The sequence below is a fragment of the Chiloscyllium plagiosum genome, unplaced genomic scaffold (assembly GCF_037043375.1).
Source record: "Chiloscyllium plagiosum isolate Xiang-an unplaced genomic scaffold, Cpla_swu_hap1 HiC_scaffold_25, whole genome shotgun sequence".
Lineage (NCBI taxonomy): Eukaryota > Metazoa > Chordata > Chondrichthyes > Orectolobiformes > Hemiscylliidae > Chiloscyllium > Chiloscyllium plagiosum.
This window is the reverse complement of record NW_028270163.1, coordinates 25,124,085-25,141,513: the sequence shown is the minus strand read 5'-3', so window position 1 is coordinate 25,141,513 and position 17,429 is coordinate 25,124,085. Positions and strand designations below refer to the sequence as shown.

Below are 17,429 nucleotides of genomic sequence, written 5' to 3'. Positions count from 1 at the left end.
TAGAGGGTGGTGCATGCATGGAATGAGCTGCCAGAGGAAATGGAGGAGGCTAGCACAATTAAAAGGGGTTTAAAAGGGGTGGCACAGTAGCTCAGTGGTTAGCACTGCTGCCTCACAGCGCCAGAATCCGGGGTTCAATTCCCGCCTCAGGCGACTGACTGTGTGGAGTTTGCACGTTCTCCCCGTGTCTGCGTGGGTTTCCTCCGGGTGCTCCGGTTTCCTCCCACAGTCCAAAGATGTGCAGGTCAGGTGAATTGGCCATACTAAATTGCCCGTAGTGTTAGGTTAGGGGTATGGGTGGGTTGCCCTTCGGCGGGTCGGTGTGGACTTGTTGGGCCGAAGGGCCTGTTTCCACACTGTAATGTAATCTAATCTGTAATCTAAAATGTTTTTAAAACACTCACCTGGATCAATGCAGACTAGCATGTGTTTGAGACATTCCCCTGGCCTGAACATTTTCTCAATCTCAGCTAACTCCTTTCTCATCATTTTTTCCTCTTCTTTCTGCTGCCGAATATTTTCTTTTTCTGCTCGCCGTTGCTCTCTTTCTTGCTGCTTTCTCAGTGCCTCTGATCGAGCATTTTCTATTTCTGCTACATTCCTTTTCAGTTTTTTCTGTGGATGGGATAAATCTGATGCTGTTTTTGTAGAGGATGGTGCATTCCTACCACACAGTTGAGCTGAATTTGAATCTGGAATATGTGATGTTGTTGGCTGCCACACACGCGCTTCATCTGCCTCATCCGAATCTGAAATGTCCCATGTACAACGTGAAGGAAAAGCTTTCCGTCTAATATAAACAGTTTCTGTGCCTTGGCCTTCACTGAGCTGAGCAATTTCCGTCTCCTTAATTTCAGAATCACCTTGGCTAAGTTGAGGATTACTCGGAATTGAAGCCTCAACGGAAGAGTTAGGGTTGGACTTTTCTTGACTAGATTTACAAGTTGAGTGGTTAGAATTCACATTTTGGTTTCTAGTAAGCTTTCTTTTCAGTCTCTCTGCTAGAGAGATAATAAGATCCTCATCACAATCACTCTCACTACTCACAATTGTTACCACTTCTTTAGGCAAGCATTTAACAGAGTGGCTAAGATTTGTCTGAGAACAGCCAGTTTTGGACAATGGATGGTCACAATTTTCAGAGTCTGAACCTTCTATAACAATTGAGTTTGTATGTTCTGGAGTTCTGTGCTTGAAATCAAATGCACCATCATAGGCTGTGTGGTTTCGAAGGCCAGTAAAGCTGAAAACTGGCAGCTCAAATGAATCGTTATTTAAATCTGTGTCACTAGTTTCTTCTTCCATCGTTAAACCATAGCATCCCCATTAACAGCAAGCTTTCGTACCTCAAATAGAAAAAAAAATAACAGCAACATAAATATAGAAATTTACACAATTCCTGATGGGTTTTGTGCTGCTCAAGGTGAAAAAATGATTTGGTACAAGACAACAGAATATATACATAAAATAATAACAATAGAATACAGGCACCAATCATCAGTATCAGCAACATCCAGCACATATTAGAAATACAATAATGTACTCTCTATTCTAACCCAGAATTGCCTCAGCCTCCACACATGACCAATGGTGGTAAACTTTTCCCTTTGCCATGAGAACAGTCCCATGGACTTTAATTCCACCAAACAAGTTTTCAATCACAATCCAGGTAACCAAGAAGTGGATTGATCATGTTCTAAAAACTAAAAACAGTACTGATGTCAAGCTGAAAGGAAGCTGTGAGGATATTTAATATGGAAGGTGCAGTATTACATTGGAAATTACAAAAAGGATACAATAATCAATTTATCTTGTTTTTTTATGTAAAGAAATAAAAAATATATATATTATAACCAGAAGAAAATTTTCGGGGCTTCACTAATAGTTTTTTGATAAAGAAATATTGTGATGATGAAATGGTTTAACATGACTTATGCAAATCTCAGGGAAGGTAGCATCTCAGATACTATAATTACTTCCAGTGGCACTACCTACACGAGATCTGTCAAGGCGCTCATCTTTTGGTTTGCCAACTGGTAGCAATTCTGCTTCCTCCTCAAATTCATTGTCTTGACGCTGTTTAAAAGACTGACCTTTACCCATTCCTTTGTCTGCCCAACTGTTTTTCTCTCTCACTGGGCTCCATCTCCACCTATCACTTACTCTTCTCTTCCCTCCCCATCTTCAGCATATACTATATCAACCTATTTCTAGCTAAGACCAATTCTGAAGAATGGTCACAGGACCTGAAATGTTAACTCTGCTTTCTCTCCACAGATGTTGCCAGATCTGCTGCATTTTTTAAACAATGTGTTTTGTTTCAAAATTGTTTCTTTGTTTTCAAAGAAGTCCTCAACTGAAAACCTTCAGTCATTCCTTCTCCCAGTCCCAGCTACGACAGGATTAATCTTCCAGATTAGTTAAGAGACAGCTAGTTAGTTAGGCGGCACAGTGGTTAGCACTGCTGTCTCGCAGTGCCAGGGACCCGGGTTCGATTCCAGCCTCAGGTGACTGTCTGCGTGGAGTTTGCACATTCTCCCAGTGTCTGCGTGGGTTTCCTCTGGGCGCTCCGGTTTCCTCCCACAATCCAAAGATGTGCTAAATTGCCCATAATGTTAGGTGCCTTAGTTAGGGGTAAATATAGGGTAGGATAATGGGTCTGGGTGGGTTATTCTTCGGAGGGTCGGTGTGGACTTGTTGGGCCGAAGGGTCTGTTTCCATACTGTAGAGAATCTAATAAAGGCATATCTCATGGCAATCTTTGACCTGAAACTGGAAGCAATACTCCATAGAGTCATACAGCACAGAAACAGACCCTTTGGTACAACACACTCATGCCGACCAGACACCCCATCTGACTCAATCCCATTTGCTAGTATTTGGCCCATATCCCTATAAAGCTTCCCATTCATATACCCATTCGGATTCTTTTCAAATGTAATTGTACCCATCTCCACCACTTCCTCTGGGAGACATTACTTTCTTTGTACACACTGCTAAAATTTTTATTCCATGCTCTCTCTCTGTCAAAATCTTTGAAACTGAAAACATGCCCATTGTCAACATAGCTGTTATAGTCCAACACTTTTATTTGGAAGTATAAGATATGAAGCGCTGCTCCTTCATCAATAAGCTAGTGGAGTAGGATCATAGGACACAGACTTTATAGCAAAAGACCACACTGTCACACACTGATGCGATATATTGAACAAACTTAGATTGCTGTTAAGTCTTTCATCTTTTACATTGGGTTGCAGGTTTCGATTCATTAATGTGTAACTCCCAGAATTTCTTCCAAGTCACGTTCCCGAGATAACTTAAGGTTTTATTAAAAAAAGTGACATCTCAGCTCAGACAATGCATTAAAGATAATGACTGCTTATAGATTGGACGTTTTTTGAACAAAATAGAATGCGTCTGCAAATGCAAATTGACTCCATAGACTTGTATATATGTGTGTGTGCGCGTGCACGCACGCATGACAGAAAGAATGTGTGAACGTAAGCGTGTGTGTATATGTGTGTTTCTAGGTTTGTTCAATATATCGCATCAGTGTATGATACTATGAACTTTTGCTATAAATTCTGTGTCCTATGATCCTGCTCCACTAGCTACCTGATAAAGGAGCAGCGCTCCGAAAGCTTGTACTTCCAAATAAAACCTGTTGGACTAAACATAGTGTTGTATGATTTTTAGCTTTGTCCACCCCAGTTCAACACAACATGTGTTGGTCGGTTAGCTCAGCTGGTTAGAGCGTGGTGCTAATAACGCCAAGGTCATGGGTTCAATCCCCGCACTGACCATGTGAGGCGCTTCTGTCGTTAGCAGGGCTGTGTCAGTGTTTGCCGTGGCTTTTAAGCCTTTCGCAACAGAGAGCGGCGGGAGCTGGGCGGAAGTTCAGATGGAGCACAAAGCCGGTCGGGAAGGTAAGTGATTACTATATAAAAAACTTACCTCGACGCCAACGGTCTTTTCGCAACAGAGAGCGGCGGGAGCTGGGCGGAAGTTCAGACGGAGCGCAAAGCCGGTCGGGAAGATAAGTGATTACGATATAAAGAACTTACCTTGACGCCAACGGTCTTTTTGCAACAGAGAGCGGCGGGAGCTGGGCGGAAGTTCTGACGGAGCGCAAAGCCGGTCGGGAAGGTAAGTGATTACTATTAGAGTGGGTGTGTTCTAAACCCCAGGTCCTACAAAGTAGGGTCTCCCTCCCTCCCTCCTCCTCTAACCTTAATTAAGAGTCCACAGATGTGCCACACAAAAAGGGTCTAAGGAAGTTTAGATCGAAGAGTGAGGCTTCAGCTCAGGACTCTTTGACAAGGAGGTTGAGTGAAGTGAAGAGGGTGAAGACATGACTGCCCAGCTGGTTCAGTGCGCTACGTGCTTGATGTGGGAGGTCAACGACTCTGGTGTGTCTGGCTTGTATATGTGTGGAAAATGTGTGCACATTCAGCAATTGACCGAGCATATTGCAGCGCTGACGAAAGAACTCGAAGACCTTAGGCTCATCCGAGAAAACAAGATCTTTCTGGACAAGACCTTCAGCGATGTTATTACACCAATCATGCCAGAAGAGAGCAGAAGAGAGCAAATGAGGAGGAAGGCAGAGAGGAGACAGGTGCAAAAGACCCCGGGAGAAGTACCTGTCAGGAACAAGTTGAAGCTTTTGGAAGCAGAGACTGATGACACTGCCAGTTCGCAAGGCGGCCAAGTTTGTAAATCAAAAGTTGCCGCAGAGGCAGAGCGGAAGAGTCGGACATCGCACAGAGCCGTGGTAATAGGGGACTCCATCGTGAGAGGAACTGACCGGGGTTTTTGTGGCAGCAGACGGGATTTAAGGATGGTGTGTTGCTTTCCTGGTGCTAGAGTGAAAGACATTGCGGACAGAGTGCAGGAAATCCTCAAGGATGAGGGTGAAGAGCCAGAGGTGGTGGTTCATGTCGGCACAAATGATGTCGGGAAGAAGAGGAGGAACATACTACAGCGAGACTTCGGAGAACTAGGAAGAAGGCTGAAAAGCAGGATGTCCAAGGTGGTTATCTCCGGATTGCTTCCAGTTCCTCGGGCTAGTGTGGCCAGAAACAGGGAGATAATGGACTTGAACGTGTGGTTGGGGAACTGGTGCAGGAAGCAAGGATTTAAGTTCTTGGATCACTGGGGTATATTTTGTGGTAAACATAAATTCTACAAGAGAGACGGCTTGCACAATAATAGGTTAGGGACCAGTATTCTGGCAGGCAGGTTTTCTACTGCAACACCGCTACATTTAAACTAAGTAGCGGGGGGGAGGGGACAAGCTGGATGTTTAAAAAGGAAATTGAAGGGAAAGTTAGAACAAGAGAAGTCAAGAAAGACAACTGTATTAATGAGGCAGAAAACTCGGAAAGGCATCATGCTGTAAGGTTGAGTGAAATAAGGGTTGATGGGAAGGGTGAGAGCAGTAACAAATTAAAAATACTATACATGAATGCATGAAGCATTAGACATAAGATGGATGAGCTTGAGGCTCTTTTGGAAATTCGCAGATACGATATTGTGGGGATAACTGAGACGTGGCTTCAAGTGGACAGGGCCTGGGAAATGAATATTCAAGGATACACGTGTTATCGTAAGGACAGACTGACGGGCAGAGGGGGTGGGGTGGCCTTGTTGGTAAGGGACGATATTCAGTCCCTTGCGCGGGGGGACCTAGAGTCAGGAGATGTAGAGTCAGTGTGGATAGAGCTTCGAAATACTAAGGGTAAAAAGACCCTCTTGGGAGTCATCTACAGGCCCCCAAACAGTAGTCTGGATGTCGGATGTAAGTTGAATCAGGAGCTGAAATTGGCCTGTCGCAAAGATGTCACTACAGTTGTTATGGGGGATTTTAACATGCAGGTAGACTGGGAGAATCAGGATGGTATTGGGCCACAAGAAAGAGACTTTGTGGAGTGCCTCAGAGATGGATTCTTAGAGCAACTGGTGCTGGAGCCGTCCAGGGAGAAGGCAATTCTGGATCTGGTATTGTGTAACGAACCAGAATTGGTCAGAGACCTCGAAGTGAAGGAGCCATTGGGAAGTAGTGACCATAATACAATAAGCTTCAATCTGCAATTTGAGAGGGAGAGGGTACAGTCGGAAGTGACAGTACTTCTGTTGAATAAAGGGAATTATGGAGCTATGAGGGAGGAGCTGGCCAAAGTTCAATGGTGCAATACCTTAGCAGGGATGACCGTGGAGGAACAATGGCGGATATTTCTGTGTATAATGCAGAAGTTGCAGGATCAGTTCATTCCTAAAAGGAAGAAAGATCCCAGGAGGAGGCATGGGCGGCCGTGGCTGACGAGGGAAGTAAAGAAATATATAAAGTTAAAAGAGAAAAAGTATAACATAGCTAAGATAAGTGGGAAAACTGAGGACTGGGAAGCTTTTAAAGAGCAACAGAGGATTACTAAGAAGGAAATACGCAGAGGAAAAATGAGGTACGAAGGTAAACTGGCCAAGAATATTAAGGAGGATAGTAAAAGCTTTTTTAGGTATGTGCAAGGCAAAAAAATAGTTAGGACAAAAATTGGGCCCTTGAAGACAGAAACAGGGGAATATATTACTAGGAACAAAGAAATGGCAGAGGATTTAAATGGGTACTTCAGATCTGTGTTCACTTGGGAAGACACAAGCAATCTCCCTGAGGTAACAGTGGCTGAAGGACCTGAACTTAAGGGAATTTATAATTGCCAGGATTTGGTGTTGGAGAGGCTGTTAGGTCTGAAGGTTGATAAGTCTCCGGGGCCTGATGGTCTGCATCTCAGGGTACTGAAGGAGGTGGCTCGGGAAATCGTGGATGCGTTGGTGATTATTTTCCAGAGTTCAATAGATTCGGGGTCGGTTCCTGACGATTGGAGGGTGGCTAATGTTATACCACTTTTTAAGAAAGGTGGGCGAGAGAAAGCAGGAAATTATAGACCAGTTAGTTTGACCTCAGTGGTGGGAAAGATGCTGGAGTCTATTATAAAGGATGAAATTACTGCACATCTGGATAGTAGTAACAGGATAGGACAGAATCAGCATGGATTTATGAAGGGGAAATAATGCTTGACTAATCTTCTTGAATTTTTTGAGAATGTAACTATGAAGTTGGACGAGGGAAATCCAGTAGATGTAGTGTACCTGGACTTTCAGAAAGCTTTTGATAAAGTCCCACACAGGAGGTTAGTGAGTAAAATTAGGGTGCATGGTATTGGGGGCAAAGTACTAGATTGGATTGAAAATTGGTTGGCTAATAGGAAACAAAGGGTAGTGATAAACGGCTCCATTTCGGAATGGCAGGCAGTGACCAGTGGGGTACCGCAGGGATCCGTGCTGGGACCACAGCTTTTTACAATATATGTTAATGATATAGAAGATGGTATCAGCAATAACATTAGCAAATTTGCTGATGATACAAAGCTGGGTGGCAGGGTGAAAAGTGATGAGGATGTTAGGAGATTACAGGGTGACCTGGACAAGTTAGGTGAGTGGGCAGATGCATGGCAGATGCAGTTTAATGTGGATAACTGTATGGTTATCCACTTTGGTAGCAAGAACAGGAAGGCAGACTACTACCTCAATGGAGTCAATTTATGTAAAGGGGCAGTACAGAGAGATCTGGGTGTTCTTGTACACCAGTCAATGAAGGCAAGCATGCAGGTACAGCAGGTAGTGAAGAAGGCTAATAGCATGCTGGCCTTCATAACAAGAGGAATTGAGTATAGAAGCAAAGAGGTGCTTCTGCAGCTGTACAGGGCCCTGGTGAGACCACACCTGGAGTACTGTGTGCAGTTCTGGTCTCCAAATTTGAGAAAAGACATTCTGGCTATTGAGGGAGTGCAGCGTAGGTTCACGAGGTCAATTCCTGGAATGGCAGGATTACCTTACACTGAAAGACTGAAGCGATTGCGCTTGTATACCCTTGAGTTTAGAAGACTGAGAGGGGATCTGATTGAGACGTATAAGGTTATGAAAGGATTGGACACTCTGGCAGTAGGAAACATATTTCCACTGATGGGTAAGTGCCGAACCAGAGGACACAGCTTAAAAATACAGGGTAGACCATTTAGGACAGAGCTCAGGAGAAACTTCTTCACCCAGAGAGTGGTGGCTGTGTGGAATGCTCTGCCCCAGAGGGCAGTGGAGGCCCACTCTCTGGATTCATTTAAGAAGGAGTTGGATAGAGCTCTCAAAGATAGTGGAATCAAGGGTTATGGAGATAAGGCAGGAACAGGATACTGATTAGGAATGATCAGCCATGATTATATTGAATGGCGGTGCAGGCTCGAAGGGCTGAATGGCCTACTCCTGCACCTATTGTCTATTGACATGTCCACATCACTTCTGATAACAACCATCCTGGCTGTTGAACAGAAGTTTGAACAAGGCCTGTGACTAGTGGAGTACCACAAGGATCGGTGCTGGGTCCTCTACTTTTTGTCATTTACGTAAATGATTTGGATGCAAGCATAAGAGGTACAGTTAATAAGTTTGCAGATGACACCAAAATTGGAGGTGTAGTGGACAGCGAAGAGGGTTACCTCAGGTTACAACAGGATCTGGACCAGATGGGTCAATGGGCTGAGAAGTGGCAGATGGAGTTTAATTCAGATAAATGCGAAGTGCTGCATTTTGGGAAAGCAAATCTTAGCAGGACGTATACACTTAATGGTAAGGTCCTAGGGAGTGTTGCTGAACAAAGAGACCTTGGAATGCAGGTTCATAGGTCCTTGAAAGTGGAGTCATAGGTAGATAGGATAGTGAAGAAGGCGTTTGGTATGCTTTCCTTTATTGGTCAGAGTATTGAGTACAGGAGTTGGGAGGTCATGCTGCGGCTGTACAGGACATTGGTTAGGCCACAGTTGGAATAGTGCATGCAATTCTGGTCTCCTTCCTATCGGAAAGATGTTGCGAAACTTGAAAGGGTTCAGAAAAGATTTACAAGGATGCTGCCAGGGTTGGAAGATTTGAGCTATAGGGAGAGGTTGAATAAGCTGGAGCTGTTTTCCCTGGAGCGTCGGAGACTGAGGGGTGACCTTATAGTAGTTTACAAAATTATGAGGGACATGGATAGGATATTTAGACAAAGTCTTTTCCCTGGGGTCAGGGAGTCCAGAACTAAAGGGCATAGGTTTAGGGTGAGAGGGGAAAGATATAAGAGACCTAAGGGGCAACTTTTTCACGCAGAGGGTGGTATGTGTATGGAATGAGCTGCCAGATGTTGTGGTGGAGGCTGCTACAATTGCAACATTTAAGAGGCATTTGGATGGGTATATGAATAGGAATGGTTTGGAGGGCTATGGGCCGGGTGCTGGCAGGTGGGACTAGATTGGGTTGGGATATCTGGTCGGCATGGACGGGTTGGACCGAAGGGTCCGTTTCCATGCTGTACATCTCTATGACTCTAAGTTACATAATTCTGTCAACCCCAAATTTACCCTTGCCTTAACATCCATAAGACCATAAGACATAGGAGCGGAAGTAAGGCCATTCGGCCCATCGAATCCACTCTGCCATTCAATCATGGCTGATGGGCATTTCAAATCCACTTACCCGCATTCTCCCCATAGCCCTTAATTCCTTGTGACATCAAGAATTTATCAATTTCTGCCTTGAAGACATTTAGCGTCCCAGCCTCCACTGCACTCTGTGGCAATGAATTCCACAGGCCCACCACTCTCTGGCTGAAGAAATGTCTCCGCATTTCTGTTCTGAATTTACCCCCTCTAATTCTAAGGCTGTGTCCACGGGTCCTAGTCTCCTCGCCTAACGGAAACAATTTCCTAGCGTCCACCCTCTCCAAGCCACGTATTATCTTGTAAGTTTCTATTAGATCTCCCCTTAATCTTCAAAACTCCAATGAATACAATCCCAGGATCCTCAGCCGTTCCTCATATGTTAGACCTACCATTCCAGGGATCATCCGTGTGAATCTCCGCTGGACACGCTCCAGTACCAGTATGTCCTTCCTGAGGTGTGGGGACCAAAACTGGACACAGTACTCCAAATGGGACCTAACCAGAGCTTTATAAAATCTCAGTGGCACAACAGTGCTTTTATATTCCAACCCTCTTGAGATAATTGACAACACTGCATTCACTTTCTTAATCACAGACTCAACCTGCATGTTTACCTTTAGAGAATCCTCAACTAGCACTCCCAGATCCCTTTGTACTTTGGCTTTACGAATTTTCTCACCGTTTAGAAAGTAGTCCATGCTTGTATTCTTTTTCCAAAGTGCAAGACCTTGCATTTGCTCACATTGAATTCCATCAGCCATTTCCTGGACCACTCTTCCAAACTGTCTAGATCCTTCTGCAGCCTCTCCACTTCCTCAGTACGACCTGCCTGTCCACCTAACTTTGTATCATCGGCAAACTTCGCTAGAATGCCCCCAGTCCCTTCATCCAGATCATTAATATATAATGTGAACAGCTGCGGCCCCAACACTGAACCCTGCGGGACACCACTTGTTACCGGCTGCCATTTTGAAAAAGAACCTTTTATCCCTACTCTCTGTCTTCTGTCAGACAGCCAATCCTCAATCCATACCAGCAGCTCACCTCGAACACCACGGGCCCTCACCTTGCTCAGCAGCCTCCTGTGTGGCACCTTATCAAAGGCCTTTTGGAAGTGTAGGTAGATAACATCCACTGGGTTTCCCTGGTCTAACCTACTTGTTACCTCTTCAAAGAACTCCAACAGGTTTGTCAGGCACGACCTCCCCTTAGTAAATCCATGTTGACTTGTTCTAATCCAACCCTGCTCTTCCAAGAATTTAGAAACCTCATCCTTAATGATGAATTCTAGAATTTTACCAACAACCGAGGTTAGGCTAATTGGCCTATAATTTTCCATCTTTTGCCTTGATCCTTTTTTGAACAAGGGGGTTTCAACAGCGATCTTCCAATCATCCGGGACTTTCCCTGACTCCAGTGACTTTTGAAAGATCTCAACCAATGCCTCCGCTATTTCCTCAGCCACCTCCCTCAGAACTCTAGGATGTAGCCCATCGGGGCCAGGAGATTTATCAATTTTAAGATCTTTTAGCTTTTCTAGCATTTTCTCTTTTGTAATGGCAACCATACTCAACTCAGCCCCCTGACTCCCTTTAATTGTTGGGATATTACTCATGTCTTCCACTGTGAAGACTGATGCAAAGTACTTATTAAGTTCTCCTGCTATTTCCTTATCTCCCATCACTAGGCTTCCAGCATCAGTTTGAAGTGGCCCAATATCTACTCTTGCCTGTCATTTGTTTCTTATGTATTGAAAGAAACTTTTACTATCAATTCTAATATTACTGGCTAGCCTACCTTCATATTTGATCTCTCATTCCTTATTTCTCTCTTTGTTATCCTCTGTTTGTTTTTGTAGCCTTTCCAATCTTCTGATTTCCCAGTGCTCTTGGCCACTTTATAGGATCTCTCTTTCTCTTTGATAGATTTCCTGACTTCCTTTGTCAGCCATGGCTGTCTAATCCCTCCCCAGATAATCTTTCTCTTCTTGGGGATGAACCTCTGTAGTGTCCTCAATTTTACCCACAAACTCCTGCCATTTTTGCTCTAATGTCTTCCCTGCTCGGCTCTGCTTCCAGTCTATTTTCGTCAGTTCCTCTCTCATGCCCTCATAATTACCTTTATTTAACTGTAACACCATTACATCCGATTTTGCCTTCTCTCTTTCAAACTGCAGACTGAACGCTACCATATTATAATCGCTGCTTCCTAAGTGTTCCCTTTAAGATTTTTTATAAAGTCTGGTTCATTACATAGCACTAGGTCCAGAATAGCCTGCTCCCTTGTGGGCTCCATGACAAGCTGTTCCAAAAAGCCATCCTGTAAGCATTCCATGAATTCCCTTTCTTTGGATCCACTGGCAACATTATTTACCTAGTCCACCTGCATATTGAAATCTCCCATGATCACCATGACCTTGCCTTTCTGACATGCCTTCTCTATTTCCCGGTACATGTTGCGCCCCTGGTCCTGACCACTGTTAGGAGGTCTGTACATAACTCCCACTATGGTTTTTTTGCCTTTGTGGTTCCTCAATTCCACCCACACAGACTCCACATCATCCGACACTATGTCATTCAGTGCCATAGATTTAATTTTGTTCTTAACTAACAAGGCAACCCCGCCCCCTCTGCCCACCTCCCTGTCTTTTCGATAAGTTGAAAACCCTTGGATCTTTAACTGCCAGTCTTGACCCCCCTGTAACCACGTCTCTGTGATGCCTACCACATCATAATCATTCACGATGATCTGTGCCATTAGTTCGTCTGCTTTGTTACGAATGCTACGAGCATTCAGGTAAAGTGCCTTAATGTTAACTTTCTTATCATTAAAGATATTGGAAGTCATAAGATGTCCTAAGTTATCCTTCCTTTTTGCTGCATTCCCAGTCTGTCTCAAGTTTAAATCTGTCTGCACATATGCTATCCTGCCGCTTATCTTTCCATTTAACTCCATACTCCCTGTTGCTTTCACTTTCCCTTCCCCCCAACTCAGAAGTTTAAAGTCCTACTGACCACCCTATTTATCCTCTTCGCTAGAACATTGGTACCTGATCAGTTCAGGTGCAGACCGTCCCAATGGTACAGATCCCCCCGGTTCCAAAACTGATGCCAATGCCCCATGAAGTGGAATCCCTCTTTCCCACACCAATCCCTTAGCCACGTGTTTACTTCCCTAATTTACTTATCCCTATGCCAATTGGCACGTGGCTCGGGCAGTAATCCGGAGATTATGACCCTTGAGGACCTGTACTTCAATTTCCTTCCTAGTGCTCGATAATCCCCAAACAGGTCCTCCACCCTCGCTTTGCCTATGTTGTTAGTCCCAACGTGGACCATAACAACTGGATCCTCCCCCTCCTGCTCCAATATCCTTTCGAGCCGGTCAGAGATGTCCCAAACCCTGGCACCGTGTAGGCAACACACCATGCAAGACTCCCGATCTGCCTTGCAAAGGATACTATCTGTCCCCCTAATTATAGAATCCCCTATAACAACTACTTGTCTTTTTACTCCCCCTCATGAATGGCCTTCTGCACCATAGTGCTGTACTCAGCTGGCTCATCCTGTCCAGAGCCCTTTTCCTCATCCGTACAGGGAGCAAGAATCTCATACCTGTTGGACAAGGTCAAGGGCTGTGGCTCCTGCACTCCTGAACTCAGGTTCCCCCTACCTGCCTCACTTACAGTCATATTCTGATGTCCCTGATCACTAAATGAATGTGAATTACTTGATCTCCCAGTTAAAAATCACACAACACCAGGTTATAGTCCAACAGGTTTAATTGGAAGCACACTAGCTTTCGGAGCGACGCTCCTTCATCAAGTGATTGTGGAGGGCTCGATCGTAACAGTTTTACACATAAATGTTATTTCACTTTTTAGATTGGAATCAATCTAAACATCAGGTCATAGACAGAGAACACAGGGGGCTAACACCTTCAACACATTGTCTAGCTATCACCATTGTTAACAGCTAACCCGAGAATGCAACTTTAAAAAAAGGGTTTTGTGATTTACACATGAAAGAAGTGAAACTATCACTGTATTCTAACAGATGAAAGGCTTAACAGACAATCAATTCTTCAATATATAATTTCAGTTACATCACACTGCAAATTTTTGCTCTAAATTCTGTGTTACGATCGAGCCCTCCACAATCACCTGATGAAGGAGCGTCGCTCCGAAAGCTAGTGTGCTTCCAATTAAACCTGTTGGACTATAACCTGGTGTTGTGTGATTTTTAACTTTGTACACCCCAGTCCAACACCGACATCTCCGAATCATTAATCTCCCAGGTGTGACTGCCTCCTGAAATAAAGTGTCCAGGTAACTCTCCCCCTCCCGGATGCGCCGCAGTGTTTGAAGCTCAGATTCCAGATCATCATAGTCATAGTCAATCTACAACAATCTTATAAAACCCTACTTTTATAATATTCTGTAAACTTTCCAAAGTATCCAAATACTTTCCTAATTCTCTTTGAAAAGTAGTGATTCTTGTATTGACGCCTGGAGAACCTTATTTTACATCTTCGGTCCAAAAAACTATATTCTGTACTAATCCATTCCTGGTCATTCAGCTTATTTCCATCATTTTATTCCATGGGCATCAAGGTCTTTCACATTTGCGCTACTCTATCATACGCTTTCGGAAGTCAATGTACAGCAACCACATCAAACATATTCCCCTCATCTAACCTCCTGCGAGCTTAGTAAAAACACAAGCGAGTTAGTTTAAACACAATTAGGCTTTAACTACTGTGTGTGGAATCGTGCCTGGCACAAAGCAAGATGATTACAGGACTGAACGTACTAGTTTTATTATGTTAAAAAAATGTTGCATCAATCAATAAATTGTGGAGATACCTGCACTATCAATAAATTGTGGAGATACCTGCACTGATTAGTTTGCACTGCGCTCTGAACCGCAGAAAATAAAAATAAATACTACATTTCTATATTGTGGGAAGATTACAACAACGTGCACCCTGGATGATTTTGGGAAACTGACAGATGAACATCAGCTACAAAGTGATCCTACCTCGCGCGCCAGCAACCACAGCTTCAAACTCCCAATTTGATTCATTAAACGCGCGAACTTCAGCAGGATCTCGAGCGCGGGAACAGTTGGAGAGGCGGGAGAATGGAGGGGAGGGACGTGGGGGTGAGAAGCACTGGGAGGGGGGTAAAGGGGATGGGGATAGACAGTTGAAAGGGGAGGAGCTGTATCGTACAGACGCCGCGCGCCGCTCCAAATTGCCTCCATCACCCTAACCCCGCCCACCAGTCACTCATCTGTTTCCCGAACCAATCAGCCTGGTCCTAATACCCAAGGAGGTCTGGTGTGATGGACAGCCAGTTGAGCCAATCGAAAATCCGTATGTATTCAATACCCAAAGTCCGGGAAGGAGATTAAAAGCAGGAAATAAAAATAAGTCCCCCAGAAACAAAGGTTTCGGAGTGTTTACAGATCTTTTGAAAACATTGATGAGTATTTTGAACAAGAGATACCTAATACTGTACATCGATCTTCAAGATACTGGCTCCTCTCTTCGAGCAACTGTCAAAATGACACGTGCGCAATACGAAACCCCAACTGCCTCGCGCACGCGCAGTAACCCCCTTCCCCCCAAGTCTGGGCTTGAAAATGTCTCTTTTTGCTGTGGTGGGGAGAAAAGGTAATCCTCACGAAGTATCTATTGTTCTGCAAAATGTAGAAGGAGGTTCATAGGGATTGCGCGGTTAGTGCGGCCTTTAACCTTGTTGCTGCATCCAGGAGCCTGTTCAGGTTAACCAGGTTCAGGGGTCAGGAAGATGGCGGCGTTCATCTCCTTGGTCAGAGCCTGTGCTCAAAGCGGTGAGTTAAAAATGTCTCCACGCCCTGTTCGTAGTTACAAGCTGCTTGCAGTTTTATGTTAAAAATGCCTTATTTGCTTTGATTCCAAGAAAAAGTGTACCGTCACAAATCCTGAGGTGGTAAGACTGTGTTTCATGGGGTAGTTGTGAAGGTGTGCTGGACGTTTCCTTGATCACAGTCAAAAAGTGTGGTGCTGGAAAAGCACAGCAGGTCTGGCAGCATCCGAGGAGCAGGAGAATTGACGTTTTGGGCATAAACCCTTAATCAGGAATGTGCCTGAAATGTCGACTCTCCTGCTCGTCGGATGCTGCCTTGGCCTGCCGTGCTTTTCCAGCGCCATACTGTTCGACTCTGATTTCCAGCATCTGTAGTCGCTGTTTCCTTTATCAGTCGCAGCATAAATTATAATAGCAGGGAGGTCATGTTGGAGCTGTACAGAACTTTGGTTACAACTTGGTCACCACATTATAGGAAGGATGTGATCGTACAGGAGTGGATGCAGAGGAAGTTTACCAGGATATTGCTTGGGATGGAGTGTCTTAGCTAATAAGAAAGGCTGGATAAACTTGCATTGTATTCTTTGGACAGAGAAGTCTTAGACATGGCCAGATTTGAGGTTTTTAAGATTGTGAACATAGTTGATCCAAAGCAGCCGTGCTCTTTTTAGTTAAAGGATCGATAATAAGGCAGCATATGCTTAAGGTGAAAGGCAGGTTTAGAGGGAATTTGAGGAAAACTCTTTTCACTCAGTAGATGGTAGGAGTCTGGAATACACTGCCTGGGAGTAGAGTTGAGGTGGAATATCACGATTTATTAAATTGTACTTTGAGCACTTGAAATGTTATAACATTCAAGGCTATGGGCCAAGTGCTGGAAAGTGGGACTAATGTCCATTTAGCATAGTTTCAGTGATACAGACTCAATGGATAGAAGGGCCTCTTCTGCATTTGTTTCTAGATTTGACACATGGTTATTAAGTGAAGGAATGATACTGATTTTCAAAAAAAATTTGGGGCACATTTGTATATATTCTGATGATCTGTTATGGATGGCCAAAGGTGACCAGGCATACGAGCTTATAGCTGTACGTAAACATTCTAAAATAGGATATTTTCCACTGAAATAAATGCAATTAACAAGAATTCACCAACAGCTTGCATTTGTGTACTGTTTTCAGAGGAATAAATATGTTAAGCCATTTCACCTGTGAAAGTTGATAGGAGAACTGGTATTGAATCTTTACAGGGTGGTATGGTGGCTCAGTGGTTAGCACTGCTGCCTCACAGCACCAGGGTCCCAGATTCGATTCCAGCCTCAGGTGACTGTCTGTGTGGAGTTTGCACATTCTCCCCGTGTCTGCGTGGGTTTCCTCCCACAGTACAAAGATGTGCAGGTCAGGTGGATATGGCCATGCCATATTAAGTGCCCATAATATTAGGTGCATTAGTCAGAGGGAAATAGGTTGGTGTGGACTTGTTGGACCGAAGGGCCTGCTTCCGCACTGTAGGGAATCTAATCTATCCATGTAACTGGTGTTCCTAACTCCTGGAACTATTCTCTTGACTCTATTCTGCATTCTCTGTCATGCTAATTTCCACTTCATCATCAGATTCCCAAAATCTCTTATCTATGCCTTTGTTATCTTTTGACTTGATTATGTTCAATTCTATCCTGGCAAACACCACAGTGGATACTCTTCAACCGTATAATCATTGACTGACATTGGATACCTGCTACTTCCCAATTGTATAATTCTCGTGTGTTTTTAAATCTTGCTTTCTTATACACACTCTTTCTTTCCTTCTCTCTTTCTCTCTCTCTTTCTCTCTCTCTTTCTCTCTCTCTTTCTCTCTCTTCTTTCTCTCTCTCTTTCTCTCTCTCTTTCTCTCTCTCTTTCTCTCTCTCTTTCTCTCTCTCTTTCTCTCTCTCTTTCTCTCTCTCTTTCTCTCTCTCTTTCTCTCTCTCTTTCTCTCTCTCTTTCTCTCTCTCTTTCTCTCTCTCTTTCTCTCTCTCTTTCTCTCTCTCTTTCTCTCTCTCTTTCTCTCTCTCT

The 17,429-nt window shown here is 44.1% G+C and overlaps 2 protein-coding genes and 1 non-coding gene across 7 annotated transcripts in view; 2 read left to right on the top strand and 1 right to left on the bottom strand.

The window, feature by feature from the left end:
• eme1 (essential meiotic structure-specific endonuclease 1) overlaps positions 1-15,110 on the bottom strand; it is a 57,172-nt gene extending 42,062 nt beyond the window's left edge. For 2 of the 3 annotated variants that reach the window (XM_043714571.2, XM_088000521.1), the window contains exons 1-2: positions 15,034-15,110; positions 405-1,346 (exon numbers count right to left, since the gene is read on the bottom strand). In XM_043714571.2, the coding sequence (XP_043570506.2) occupies positions 405-1,305 (901 nt within the window). In that variant the 5' untranslated portion in view covers positions 1,306-1,346; positions 15,034-15,110. Of the gene's footprint in view, positions 1-404; positions 1,347-14,563; positions 14,696-15,033 lie in introns of those variants that run through there. The other variant, XM_043714570.2, reaches the window with a different exon arrangement.
• On the top strand, positions 3,730-3,803 carry trnai-aau (transfer RNA isoleucine (anticodon AAU)). Its single transcript has one exon. It is a non-coding gene; the product is annotated as a tRNA-Ile (tRNA).
• mrpl27 (mitochondrial ribosomal protein L27) overlaps positions 15,068-17,429 on the top strand; it is a 27,520-nt gene continuing 25,158 nt past the window's right edge. The window contains exon 1 of one of the 3 annotated variants that reach the window (XM_043714573.2): positions 15,068-15,200. In XM_043714573.2, the coding sequence (XP_043570508.2) occupies positions 15,170-15,200 (31 nt within the window). In that variant the 5' untranslated portion in view covers positions 15,068-15,169. The other 2 variants (XM_088000523.1, XM_043714572.2) reach the window with 2 other exon arrangements.